Raw genomic sequence first — 13,785 nt, 5'->3', positions numbered from 1 at the left:
AAGGGAAGGGAAGAGTCGGAGATGGACCATGTGAAGGTGAGGGAAGGGTGGAAATTGGAAGTAAAGTGATTGAACTTATCTAATTCAGGGCGAGAGCAGGAAATGGCACTGCTACAGTCATCAATGTACCGGAAAAAGAGGTGAGGGAGGGGACCTGAGTAGGACTGGAACAAAGAATGTTCCACATATCCCATGAACAGGCAGGCATAGCTAGGACTCATGCGGGTTCCCATAGCAACACCTTTAATTTGGAGGAAGTGCGTGGAGTCAGAGGAGAAGTTGTTCAATGTGAGAACCAGTTCAGCCAGGCGGAGGAGGGTGGTGGTGGATGGGGACTGGTTGGGCCTCTGTTCAAGGAAGAAACGGAGCGCCCTCAGGCCATCCTGGTGGGGGATGGAGGTGTAGAGGGATTGGACGTCTCTTCAACCTTGTTCATCTTCATTGCTTTCAGTTTCCTTTCTCGTGTTTGATCAGGTATCTGCCAAGACTCGGTTTCACAGCCACATCTCTTTCCTCAGTAACTGTCTCCGATTCCGAGTTATTCCATGTGGATTCCAACTGAACTTCCACCCTTCATGTTTCGGCCTGAGCTTCATCCTCTTACGCCCCCATCTTAATGAATTTCGAGCTCGGCACGATGCTGAGCTCTTTTTCCGTCGCCTTCGTCTCCGTGCCCACTTCTTTGGCCAGGAGTCTTCCCCCCGCACAGCTGACCCTTTCTCCCGCTTTCAAAATTCTCGTTCTACTTGGACCCCTCCCTCTGGCCTCTTACCCTCTCTAGATCTTTTCATTGCTAACTGCCGACGTGACATCGGCCATCTCAATTTCTCTGCTCCCCTCTCTCACTCCAACCTACCTCCCTCTGAACTTGCAGCACTCCGTTCTCTCCGATCCAACCCTAACATTATCATTAAACCTGCTGACAAAGGTGGTGTTGTTGTTGTTTGGCGAACCGACCTCTACCACACGGAAGCTGATCGCCAACTCTCCGACACCTCCTCCTACCTCCGCCTGGACCATGACCTCACTACCGAACATCAAGCCACCGTTTCCAAGACTGTCACTGACCTCATCTCCTCTGGAGATCTTCCCTCCATGGCCGCCAACCTCATAGTCCCCCAACCCCGCACAGCCCGCTTCTACCTCCTTCCCAAGATCCACAAACAGGACTGCCCTGGTAGACCCATCATTTCAACCTGTTCTTGCCCCACAGAACTTATCTCTTCCTATCTCAACTCTGTTTTCCTCCCCTTGTCCAGTCTCTTCCCACCTACATTCGCGACTCTTCTGACGCCCTCCGTCACTTTAACAGTTTCCAGTTTCCTGGCCCCAACTGTCTCCTTTTCACTATGGACATCCAATCCCTCTACACCTCCATCCACTACCAGGACGGCCTGAGGGCGTTCCGCTTCTTCCTTGAACAGAGGCCCAACCAGTCCCCATCCACCACTGCCCTCCTCCGCCTGGCTGAACTTGTTCTCACATTGAACAACTTCTCCTCTGACTCCACTCACTTCCTCCAAATTAAAGGTGGGAACCCGCATGGGCCCTAGCTATGCCTGCCTGTTCATAGGATATGTGGAACATTCTTTGTTCCAGTCCTACTCAGTACTCAGGTCTCCTCCATCACCTTTTTCCGGTACATCAATGACTGTATCGGTGCCGTTTCCTGCTCTCGCCCTGAACTAGATAAGTTCATTCACTTTACTTCCAATTTCCACCCTTCCCTCACCTTCACATGGTCCATCTCCGACTCTTCCCTTCCTTAACTTCTCCGTCTCCATTTCTGGTGATCGGCTTTCGTCACAAACATCCACTACAAGCCCACTGACTCCCACAGCTACCTGGACAACACTTCCTCCCACCCCGCTTCCTGTAACGACTCTATTCCATTCTCCCAGTTTCTCTGTCTCCGCCGCGTCTGTTCTGACGATGCCACCTTCCATACCAATGCTTCCGACATGTCTTCCTTTTTCCTCAACCAAGGATTCCCCTCTACAGTGGTTGACATGGCCCTTGACCGTGTCCATTCCATTTCCTGCACTTCTGCTCTCACCCCTTCCCCTCCCTCCCAGAACCACGATAGGGTTCCTCTTGTCCTCACCTTTCACCCCACTAGCCTCCACATTCAACGAATCATCCTCCGCCATTTCCGCCACCTCCAACGTGATCCCACCACCAAACACATCTTCCCCTCACCTCCCCTTTCAGCATTCTGAAGGGACCGCTCCCTCCGCGACACCCTGGTCCACTCCTCAATCACCCCTAACAGCCCTTCTCCTTCACCTGCCACCTTCCCATGCAAGCACAGGAGATGCAGCACATGCCCTTTTACCTCCTCCCTTCCCACTGTCCAGGGCCCCAAACACCCCTTCCAGGTGAAACAGCGATTTACTTGTACTTCTTGCAATTTAATATACTGTATTCGCTGCTCACGTTGCGGTCTCCTCAACATTGGGGAGACCAAATGCAGATTGGGCGACCACTTTGCGGAACACCTCCGTTCAGTCCGTACGGGTGACCCTGAGCTTCCGGTCGCCTGTCACTTTAATTCACCGCTTCACTCCCGCTCTGATCTCTCTGTCCTCGGCCTATTACATTGTTCCAATGAAGCTCAACGTAAGCTCAAGGAACAGCACCTCATCTTTCGATTAGGCACTTTACAGCCTTCCGGACTCAACATCGAGTTCAACAATTTCAGACAATAACCCCTGCCCCCATTTTTCATACTGTATTATTTTGCCATTCCCATTTGCAACATTTTATCTTTCCTGCCTCTTACATAAGCACAGTTTGTTCTTTCAATTCCTTCCACCCCTCCTAACCGCCACCCTCCCCGTCTCTGCACCTGCTTAATATCTGTTACATCTCCAGCTTTTTCCAGTTCTGATGAAGGGTCCCAGACCTGAAACATTAACTCTGTTTCTCTCTCCACGGATGCTGCCTGGCTTGCTGAGTATTTCCAGCATTTTCTGTTGTTATTTCAGATTCCCAGCATCCGCAGTATTTTGCTATTGTATTAATGTCTGTTGCTAGTTTTATATCAAATGATTGCACAAGGGAAGGTCAGGGCTTTCTTCACAAAGCACAATCTATTTCAGTCCTGCCCACATAGTGCATTGGCCCGTAATTTCCCATATATTTTCCCCAAAAGAATGGCGTAAGTATGGCATAATGCTGATTTTCAGTTCAAAAGATCGAGGAAATTTGTAAGATTTGTAGCCTATGCCAATTTCCTCAATGTTTCATATTGATCCCGTGAAACCTCTGCTGAAGCTCTGCCGTTCTTTAATGTAGCCCCGCCCTCATGCAAACATGCAACCTACACAAATTTCCTGATTTTATGCCATTTCTGAACGGACTGTAAACTTATGTCTAAAATTTTAGGTGCAACGGGACTCAAAGTCATATTTCTGATGTTTTATGGTGATTTTTTTGAATTCTCCATACTGAAACCTACAATGTATTTTCTGTATCTTTGAATGAATCTTTATAGCATCAGAATGATTTGCACTAAAAATTTAAAAACTTCCACAACTGAATTTTCTTAAAGATGCTAATGAGATATTTATTTGCAGCACTTTTTAATACTACCCAAAAATGATCTTAAAGGCATGCAAACTAATTGCAAAATTATATTATTACAATGTTACTTTTGTTATAAGCCATAGGCCTAGAAATTCAGTTGGTTGCGCCAGCCGGTAGCGCCTTAGGAGGAGTAGATGTCGGGCGCTAGGCGGCTAGCGGCCGGGCGCAGCGCGATCTGCGCCTCTCCCCAACTTCACTCACAATTTAGCGGCGGCGCAAAGTCTTTGCGCGCGCTCAGCTGCGCGCGCAGATCCTGACGTCATTTCCTCGTGCAACGCCCTTTGTGCGCCCCAAACCGGAAATTCAGTCGCGACGCCCCATTGTGCGCCTGGCGCCCCTAGCGACTGTTAGAGTGGAACGGTGCTCAGTCGATGTGGGGCGCGGGGGGCGCAAATTAAAGGGCACTCCTCCTGCACTATAAAAGGCTGCCATTTCGCAGCACTCCTTCTTGAGAGACGGATCTTTGCAGAGAGACCAAGGTAAAGAGCTTTCTGCTTTGGCACAGCACTCGGACAGGTACTTGTGGCTTCAGGCCACAGCTTTCCACTTGTCTTTGCCTTCATTGACATCTCATTGTTTGCCAGCATATTATGGGGGCTGCAATGGGTGTAAACGCTGGCTTTCTCAATTACATCCAAAGGGCTCACAGACGCCGTGAGAGAGTGGCAGCCCTGGCTAGACGGAGAGGGGGCAACAGGCGTCGACAAAGGAGGCCTTACCCACCCGGGGTATACCGCCAGCAGTTCTCCTATCTCAACATGTCTGATGAGCAGTGTGTTCGGAGGCTGAGATTCCGAAGGGAGGTGGTCACAGAGATCTGCCACCTGCTTGGCAGTGATCTGCAGCCACAGCTGAGGAGCAGGACGTCTCTGTCGGTGGCAGTGAAGGTGACGGTGGCTCTCAACTTCTATGCCACCGGCTCCTTCCAATCCGCTGCTGGGGACATTTCCAACATCTCCCAGTTCGCCGTGCATTGCTGCATCCGCCAGGTGACCAATGCCCTTTTCAAAAGGAGACGTCAGTTCATCTCCTTCTCCATGGCCCTTGCCAAGCAGCAACAGCGTGCAATGGGCTTTGCAGCATTCGCGGGCTTCCCCATGGTGCAGGGCGCCATTGACTGCACGCATGTGGCTTTGCGGGCACCTCTGGAGAATGCCGAGGATTACCGCAACCGGAAGGGCTACCATTCGCTGAACGTCCAGCTGGTGTGTGACCACAGGCAGCTCATCCTAGCTGTCAATGCCCGCTTTCCAGGCAGCAGCCACGATGCCTTCATCCTGCGACAGACTTCTGTGGCAGACATGTTCCAGGCCCAGCCTCACCCACGAGGATGGCTTATCGGGGACAAAGGCTATCCTTTGTGTACCTGGCTGATGACCCCGCTCCGTGCGCCCAGCACCCCTGCTGAAGAGGGATACAACGATAGCCATCAAGCGACCAGGAACATCATCGAACAAACAATCGGCGTCCTGAAGCAACGGTTCCGCTGTCTGGATCGTTCCGGTGGAGCCCTACAATATTCGCCGGAGCGAGTCTCGCATTTCGTGGTCGTTTGCTGCATGCTGCACAACTTGGCTATCCGCAGGACTCAGCCACTGCCACCAGAGATTGGAGGACCACCTGAGGAGGAGGAGGAGGACCAGCACAGGAGGGAGGCAGAAAGTGCAAGGGCCGCCCGTCGCCGGCTTATTGAACGTCGGTTCTAGGCCCCCTCTCAGGGAATGGCTTGTGCCAATGTCAGCAGATGAATGTAGCCGCTCCACAAGCCCTCAGCCGAGCAGGGCAACCAGGACTTAACAAAAAAACCATGCACAGTGCAATTTAACAACAATAATTTATTGCAAAACTCTGCCCTTCCCAGGAACAGGGATACCTTGCTGCAGCTGTACAGGGCACTGGTGAGACCACACCTCGAGTACTGTGTACAGTTTTGGTCGCCTCATCTGAGGAAGGATGTTCTTGCCATGGAGGGGGTGCAGCGGCGATTCACCAGGCTGATACCAGGAATGGCGGGAATGACCTATGAGGAGAGACTATGTAGTTTAGGGATGTACACACTGGAGTTTAGAAGATTGAGAGGGGACCTCATAGAAGTGTATAAAATTCTGACAGGTCTAGACAGACTGGATGCAGAAGGAATGTTTCCCTTGGCGGGTGAGAACAGAACTAGAGGACATAATTTAAGGATAAGGGCTAAACCATTTAGGACAGAGATGAGGGGGAATTTCTTCACTCAGAGAGTGGTGAACCTGTGGAACTCATTGCCACAGAGGGCAGTGTACGCCAGCTCATTAAATATATTTAAGAGGGAATTAGATATATTTCTACGGGCAAAAGGGGTTAAGGGTTACGGAGAGAAGGCGGGGACGGGATACTGAATTAAAGGATCAGCCATGATCTCATCGAATGGCGGAGCAGGCACGAAGGGCCGAATGGCCTACTCCTGCTCCTATCTTCTATGTATCTATGTATTACATCCTCATGTGGAGAAGCCCCCTCCAAAAACACAAAACTACCAGTCTCGGCCTTACAAAAACACAAAACTACCAGTCTCGGCCTTACAAAAAGAAAGAAAGACACCAGTCTCGGCCTTACAAAAACACAACTGCACCAGTCTCGGCCTTACAAAAAGCACCAGGCATTTGTGCATACCTTCTACTTTTTGCCCTGCGAGGGCGATGCCTTTCGCATCCTTGCCTGGCCCCTGCCCGCCCTGCAGCTCCTCCTCAATGGGAGCCCAGTGGCTGCAGCAAGGCTGGGGGAAGGCTGCTGAGGGGCAGATGGCGAGACGGCAGATGCCCTTGGGGGTCGGCCTGCACCAGCTCTGGCCTTGGAGTGGCCGGATGCTGACTGCTCCAACTCTGGCTGGCCGGCAGCAGTCTGTCCAGCGGCTCGTGGCAGCTGCAATGGCGGAGTGGCAGTGTCGGCTGCAGGAATGGTGCCAACCTGGCAGATCGCAGGTGCTCGCTGGTCGCCTGATACATTGGCACTCGCACAGGCCAGCACTGCAGCATGCGCAGCAAACAGCTGAAGAACAGACTGCTGGGCTGCTGCTGTGCAGCGAGTGCCCTGGCGATGCCTGGCTGATCCAGCGAGGGTGGCAGCAGTTAGTGCCTGTGTGGCCCTGGTCTGTGTCCGCATGACAACAGCCAGTGAGTGGACGGCATGACTGAGCACTTGGCTCGACGCCGCCTGTGCTGCCGCGAAGTCCTGTAGACTCCTGGCCTGTGCTGCTCCAAATTGCTGCACACTCCTTGACAAAGACTCAATGGAGTCAGGCATCCTTGCCACTGCAGCCATGAGCTCATTGTGCCTGCGCTCAGCCTGGATGGCCATTTCCTCCAGGAGCCGCACCTCCTCTGCGCTGACCGTCGCAGGACTGGAGGCCGCACTCACCCTCTGGGGAGAAGTCCGCCGAGCTTCCCCACCCCTCCCGCGTTGCTGCAGGCCGCTGGGCCCCGGAGCTTCACTCTCCTCCGACCCTTCCCCCCCGGCTCCCCTCCAGGGAAGACGTGTCCCCTACATCGCCATGGGCTGGCGCGGTTGAGGGTGGCACTGATGGGCCGGCTTCCTCTTCCTCCTCCTCGTATTCCGAAGCGCTGACAGTGGCAGCTTGAGGGCCCGCCTCCTCACCTGGCGATTCACCATCTGAAAGCAGGAAGGCACAAGAGTAGCTTTAGAGTGAGGACAGGGCGGCAGCGAGGGAGGCATGAGTGGTGCCATTCACTGCATTGGTCGGACAGTGGCAAAGGATGCTGATCTGAGGCGCAAGTGGAACGAGAGAGGTCAAAAAGGTGATGCCCTTACCATTGGTGCCCAGAACAGGGTCGGCATCTCCACTGGCGACGGGGCCAATCAGCCGGCCTGCCATAATGCGCTCCACACGCTGGTCGAGGTCGGAGAGCTCTTTGACGTCAGGACGGCCTCCCCCGGTCTCAGTTCGGTTCCGCCGGTTGTGCGCCACCTTGGCCTGCAAGAGAAAGGACGGCCTCTAAGTACAGTGTGAAGCCCTGATCTTGTCTGCACTGCCTCCCATGGTCGAATAGCTTGTACAGTGTGAAGCCCTGGTCTTGTCTGCACTGCCTCCCATGGTGGACTGGCCCTGACAGTGTGAAGCCCTGATCTTGTCTGCAATGCCTCCCATGGTCGAATAGCTTGTACAGTGTGTAAAGTGCTGAATGTGCAAGTGATTTTCATGCCAGTCCCATAGCTGCTGGATGAGGGCTGGCCATTAGGGCTTTCAGGTCCCTTTGCCCATAAACTGAGGTGCACATGCAGGGATGAGGAGGACACTGGAAAGGGTACTCACCCTGACAACCCGAGTGAGGTCGTTGAACTTCTTCCGGCATTGCACAGGAGTCCTGGCAACCACGCTGTTGGAAGACACCCTGTTTGAGACCTCCCTCCAGGCTTTCTGGTAGGCACTGGGCAGCGGCCTCTTGCCACCTTCTGGGAACAGAACATGGCGCCTGCGCTCCACTCCGCCAACCAGCAGCCTCAGGTCACCGTCGCTGAAGCGCTGCGCTCTCTCCCTGGCCTTCTCCATAGCCCTGGGCGTTGTGCAGGTGAAGCTGAAGTGGTCAGGCCTAGGTTGAGGGCTGCAGTGTGCAGGGCGTGGCAGGCAAACAAATCCACCCTCCCCCTTTAAGAGCTGACCGGCGCCAGAGTGTCTGCCGTCAATCAACAACTCGCCGCACCGGCGCTGCGCCCGGCCTCGGGGGTATCGCTCAGCACCGCCGGCTTAGCGCCTAAAGATAGTCGTGCATCGCCTGTTTTAGCGCAGCAGCAACCTCTTGGGGCGATGCGACTGAATATCGGCGAAGGGGGAGCGACTTTGCGCCGGGTGCAAACTTTAGCGGCCGCCCGACTTTACCGCCCCAAAAGTGGCTATACTGAATTTCTAGGCCTTAGTATCTTACAGTTTAACTTGTTGCTATAACCTAGAATTTACAATTGCTGTCATTAGTGGACGAACTCTTAATTTGTTCATTTACATTCCTTTATCTGCTGTTTCAATGTAGGCATTAAGCTGTTTATTTTACATGGGTAACACCTCTGCTAAAATAATGGACAAAGGAATGTCATACGTATGCATTAAGTATTCTCCGCTAATAGTTCCAACTAATTTCTGGGATCATAAGGTTTCTCATCAGCCTTTCTTTTCGATACTAAAACTGACAATCTACTTCCGTGTGTTCATTTTGCAGCAGAAATTACGTCATATGCTGGATGAGCTAAAAGAAGATTTGGGCTGTAAACCAGAAAAAAACTGGAGGACCAGTGGTTGTGAAACTGTACTGGAAGAAACGGAAATTGTCGAATTAAATAACTGTGAATCTTTGGAAAATCCTAGGTTTGCACATGATTGGAGGGAAGATACCAGTAGGACTGCCAACATTTCCATTGACGATGAAAAAGCTAAATCATGGGATCATAGTCTCCATGGAAATTTTAGCGCAGATATCTGTTACAACCAGAATGTTACTGGAAACAAACGTTCTCATGACATTTGTGGAGAACAAATCCAGGAGGTTGAGGACTTGGAACAAGATCATTGTCTGGTTGCAAACCATGGGGAAAACCATGGAAGTTTACAGGCTGTGGACCATTCAGGCCATTCCACAAACTATGGCACTGATTTTGATGGTACAGCAGAACTGACAGAGATTGATAATCTTGCAGAGTCTCTTCATACTGTTGATGTTAAGGAGTACTGTGAACCTGAAGATGCTCAGAATGGATCTGCGTTAAGTAAAGATTCAGAAACCGCTTTTGATGATGGTATTAATTTGTAATGCTTGTAATTCACTGTAATTGCACATCTAACAGTCATGGATCATAACAGAAATCTACATCTTTGTGATGTAAACCTGTTCATGTCACTGAGTTGGTTATTGACTTTAACAAAGTTTGCATCAAAAGCTTTTTGGGTATTTTTCCTGAAAAATCTATGCTTCCTCTGCACTATGCAATATTTTGTGCAACATTGCTAAGATCTAGTATATATAACTGTGTGCTTGTGTAAATGAGGAAGCAATCCAGTTGTTTTGCTTTAGGTATTGTAGCCAACTGCTGCATTACAAAAACTACCTCTCACATCTTCCTGAGTCTTGCACAGTTCTGTAACTGTGGGAGAAGGGAGGTGTTTTTTTTTTGCTAGAACTTTACTACTACTGTTTCTCTATAATCAGCTGCAAAGAGGAGTGTGAGAACCATTCACTGTCTCCGACCCTGCTTCACATAGCTGCTCCGAAATCAGGAGCTTGCATGTAAAGCCCCAGATACAAACCTGCAGTGTCCTACTCTGTGATGCAGTATATTGGTATACCAATTAGATTTAACTTCAAATACTTTACAGTAAACTAAGTCAAACAAGTATTTAAATGTAGACACAATACAAAGAAGAGATAATAGTTAAAAAAATAATCATGATTGATCCAGTTATTGTATTCTTGTTCCTTTAAAAGGGAGTACATTCTACTGAAGTGCCCCATAATCCTAAATTCAATGAAGGGAAATATTCGTACAATAATTGGCATCCCTTAGTCATTTTTTTTGCTCTGCTTTTTCTTCATAACTGCTGGTTTAAGGCAGCTTGGGAGTAAATACCGTGTAGAACTCCTTCTTTTACAACAGACACACTAGTTCGGCCCCAGCTGGAGTATTGTGCCCAATTCTGTTTACCATACTTTAGGAAGGATGTGAAGGCTTTGGGGAGGGTACAGAAGAGATTTGCTAGAATGGTTCCAGGGATGAACAGTTACGTGGATAGACTGGAGAGGCTGGGGTTGTTCTGCTTAGATCAGAGAAGGCGAAGAGGAGATTTGATAGAGGTGTTTAAAATCATGAAGGGTTTAGATAGAGTAAATAAAGAGGAGCTGTTTCCAATAGCTGAAGGGTTGATAACCAGAGGGCACAGATTTAAGGCGATTGGCAAAAGAGCCAGAGGTGAAATGAGGGAAAACATTTTTACGCAACGAGTGGTTAGGATTTGGAATGCACGGCCTGATAGGGTGGTGGGTACGGATTCAGTAGTAGCCTTCAAATGGGAATTGGATAAATAATTGAAGAAGAAAAAATTGCAGGGATATGGGGGAAACAGCGGGGGAGTGGGACTAACTGGATTGTTCCTTGAAAGAGCCAGTGCAGACTCGATGGGCCGAATGGCCTCCTTCTGTGGTGTACTGTTCTATGATTCTATAAGGGCAGTGGAGTGTGGGGAGATTTTCCCCATTCATGATATCAGATGGTAGAACCTCATGATGTCGCAGGAGGGGAAGTTCTGCAGAGAACATTTGTTTCAGGTGGTATCAAAACTGCATTTGTGAATCAAAGTAGTGGGCAGCAAGAGGTGATTAACAGATGCTGATAAGTATGTAGGTTTTTCATGTTACTAAGTTTGGGATTATGCAGCAATTCAGTAGAATGTAGTTTCCTTTTAATATAATCTTCATTTTTTTTTATTCGTTCATGGGATGTGGGCATTTCTGGCAAGGCCAGCAGTTATTGCCCATCTCTAATTGTTCTTGAGAAGGTGGTGCCGCTGCAGTCTGTGAGGTGGAGGTACTCCCACAGTGCTGTTAGGTAGGTAGTTCCAGGATTTTGACACAGCGATGATGAAGGAACAGCGATATATTTCCAAGTTAGGATGGTGTGTGACTTGGAGGAGAGCTTGGAGATGATGGTGTCCTTCTAGGTGGCAGAAGTCGTGGGTTTAGGAGGTTATTCCAAATTGTGCACATTGTACTCGAGTAACATCTTCTAATTTTTGTACAAGTGTAGTATGCATATTTTATATAGTATTCTCACACTATTGGTTATTAACAAAGGTTGACCACTGTAACTTGAACCTATCAATGAATGCTATGGTCTAGTAACATTAAAAATATCATGATATAAAGATACTAAAGAGATTTTTTTTGACGTGGAATAGGACATGTATTGACCTTAACATAAAAATAAAATGAAGTTTATAAAACATGTTTTTATATTTCACTGGTTTGTAAAAATGACTTGAGCGGTCCCACTCTAGTTCTTAGTGAACATGGGCTCCATGGAGAAAAGTGCTTTTTATTCAACATAAATCGACAATGTCACTCGAGAGACGGATGTCGGAAATAGAAAAATGTACATTGGTGCATTAGGATTGCTCTCCTGATGTTGAGATAGAACAGAGGTACCTTTACTCTGCAGTTAACTCTGCTACACTTGACCTGATAATGTTTGATGCCAACGTTGGGTGACCAATAAGGGACAGGGTTTTGTTTCCCATCTAACATCCTTGACAAATACATTTAAGGACAAGACTATTGAATTATATTTAATTAAATACTTATGCCAGGTTATGATGATAATGTTAATCTGTTTTCTAGAGCTTTGAAGTGCAAGTTGGAGAGTGTTGAATTTTTTTAAATTAAATTTATAGTTTAGATTTTCAAAAAATGAAAATAGGCATTCTTCTCTTTCAGTTATTTAATTATTACGAACTGTTCCTGTACACATTCCCACTCAATATAATTAATGGGGAAAAAAGCACAATGAATATACATTTCAATTAAAATAAATGAGCCCCTGTGCTCAAGTTCTGTCTGTTGACTTATTAAAATTTTATATTAATATTTAAAGCTACTTGTATATGAAAATGTGTTATCATTTTAGCTGCCATATAAATAGGTGTGTGTACACAGAATTCTTAAAAGAATTTTCCTGTTAATACGGGCCCCAATAAATCTTTTGATTTAATTACAAAATAAATAAATCCTACTTGCAGACCTTCTGTTTAGTCCCTTAAATAACAAATTGTAGTTTTTCTTTTTGATTCTTCCTGGGAGGTAATTTGTAAAAAATAATTTAGATGATATCCTGTCGTATTGCTCATGGATAAATGCAGAGGTATTAGTAGAGAGGAATGATGCACCTTGTGTGTGTCTCTCATGAAAGTGAGTCCATTCGAAGTTGTAGTGTTTTTGTAACAAAATAAAACATTTTTGCCTATGTTGGATTATTTTTTGATTCTTTCTTGCTGGTCACAACACACTACTAACTTTCTGCAAGCTGCAGAGAATATAAATTATGACCTGGTATGCCAAAGGCACTGATATAAGTTGTTTGCTGCCATTGTCCTTTGGTGGGGGACGCAGCTCACAGATCATTCAGAGGGCTCAAATTTCCAAGCCCCGTGGAGGCGGGTTTGGAGGCGGGAGTGGGGGAAAAATTGCAGAATCGGGGGGCACAAATCCTACCCGCCTCCATGCCCGTTTCCCAGGAGGCGGGTACCCGACCTGTGCTGGGAGCCGCCTCCCTGAGGCGGGAAGGGGATTAGTGCCAATTAACTGCCTGTTAACAGGTAGTTAACAGGCAGTTTTTGGCCTAATCCCTATTTTTAGCCCTGAAGTGTGGGCTGCCCGACGGCTTCAAACCACGCCAAGTTAGCGAGGCAGACCGTCGGGCTGAAGAGGTTGGAGGGTTCGAGATGTCCGGTGTTCAGGTGAGTGATGGGTGCATGAGTGCAGAGGTAAGTGTGTTTAGTGTGTGTAAAGTGTTTAAATAAGTTTTACTTATCTTTACTTACTAATGCAGACTTCCTTGAGGTCTCGGGAGTCCCTCATCTCACCGGCACAGAAAGCAGAATGGCCGCGAGCTGTTAAAAGCTGCAGCCTTCTGCTTTCTGTTCTGGAGAGATTTCTAACTGAGTCTGTGGAGAAGGACTCAAGTTAGAAGTCAGATTGTCAGAATTTTTTGAGGATGTAACTGGTAAAATAGATAAGGGAGAACCAGTGGATGTGGTGTATTTGGATTTTCAAAAGGCTTTTGATAAGGTCCCACATAAGAGATTAGCGTGTAAAATTAAGGCACATGAGATTGGGGGCAAGGTATTGACTTGGATAGAGAACTGGTTGGCAGACAGAAAGCAAAGAGTTGGAATAAACGGCTCTTTTTCTGAGTGGCAGGCAGTGACTAGTGGGGTACCGCAGGGATCGGTCCTTGGACCCCAGCTATTCACAATATATATCAATGATCTGGACGAGGGAACTAGATGTAATATCTCCAAGTTTGCAGACGACACAAAGCTGGGTGGGCGTGTGTGCTGTGAGGAGGATGCCGAGAAACTCCAGTATGATTTGGACAGGTTGGGTGATTGGGCAGATACATAGCAGATGCAGTATAACGTGGATAAATGTGAGGTTATCCACTTTG

At 48.2% G+C, this 13,785-nt stretch overlaps 1 protein-coding gene across 2 annotated transcripts in view; it reads left to right on the top strand.

The window, feature by feature from the left end:
- The window catches only part of spata7 (spermatogenesis associated 7), a 128,212-nt gene extending 115,628 nt beyond the window's left edge, over positions 1-12,584 (top strand). For both annotated transcript variants that reach the window (XM_086002896.1, XM_086002897.1), the window contains exon 11: positions 8,796-12,584. In XM_086002896.1, coding sequence (XP_085859022.1) covers positions 8,796-9,383 — 588 coding nt within the window. In that variant the 3' untranslated portion in view covers positions 9,384-12,584. The remainder of the gene's footprint in view (positions 1-8,795) is intronic.
- The last annotated feature ends 1,201 nt before the right edge of the window (positions 12,585-13,785 follow it).

This window comes from Somniosus microcephalus, chromosome 12 (assembly GCF_052327205.1).
Source record: "Somniosus microcephalus isolate GS21.2 chromosome 12, FLI_Smic_1.0, whole genome shotgun sequence".
Taxonomy (NCBI): Eukaryota; Metazoa; Chordata; class Chondrichthyes; order Squaliformes; family Somniosidae; genus Somniosus; species Somniosus microcephalus.
This window is presented reverse-complemented; position numbering and strand designations above follow the sequence as displayed.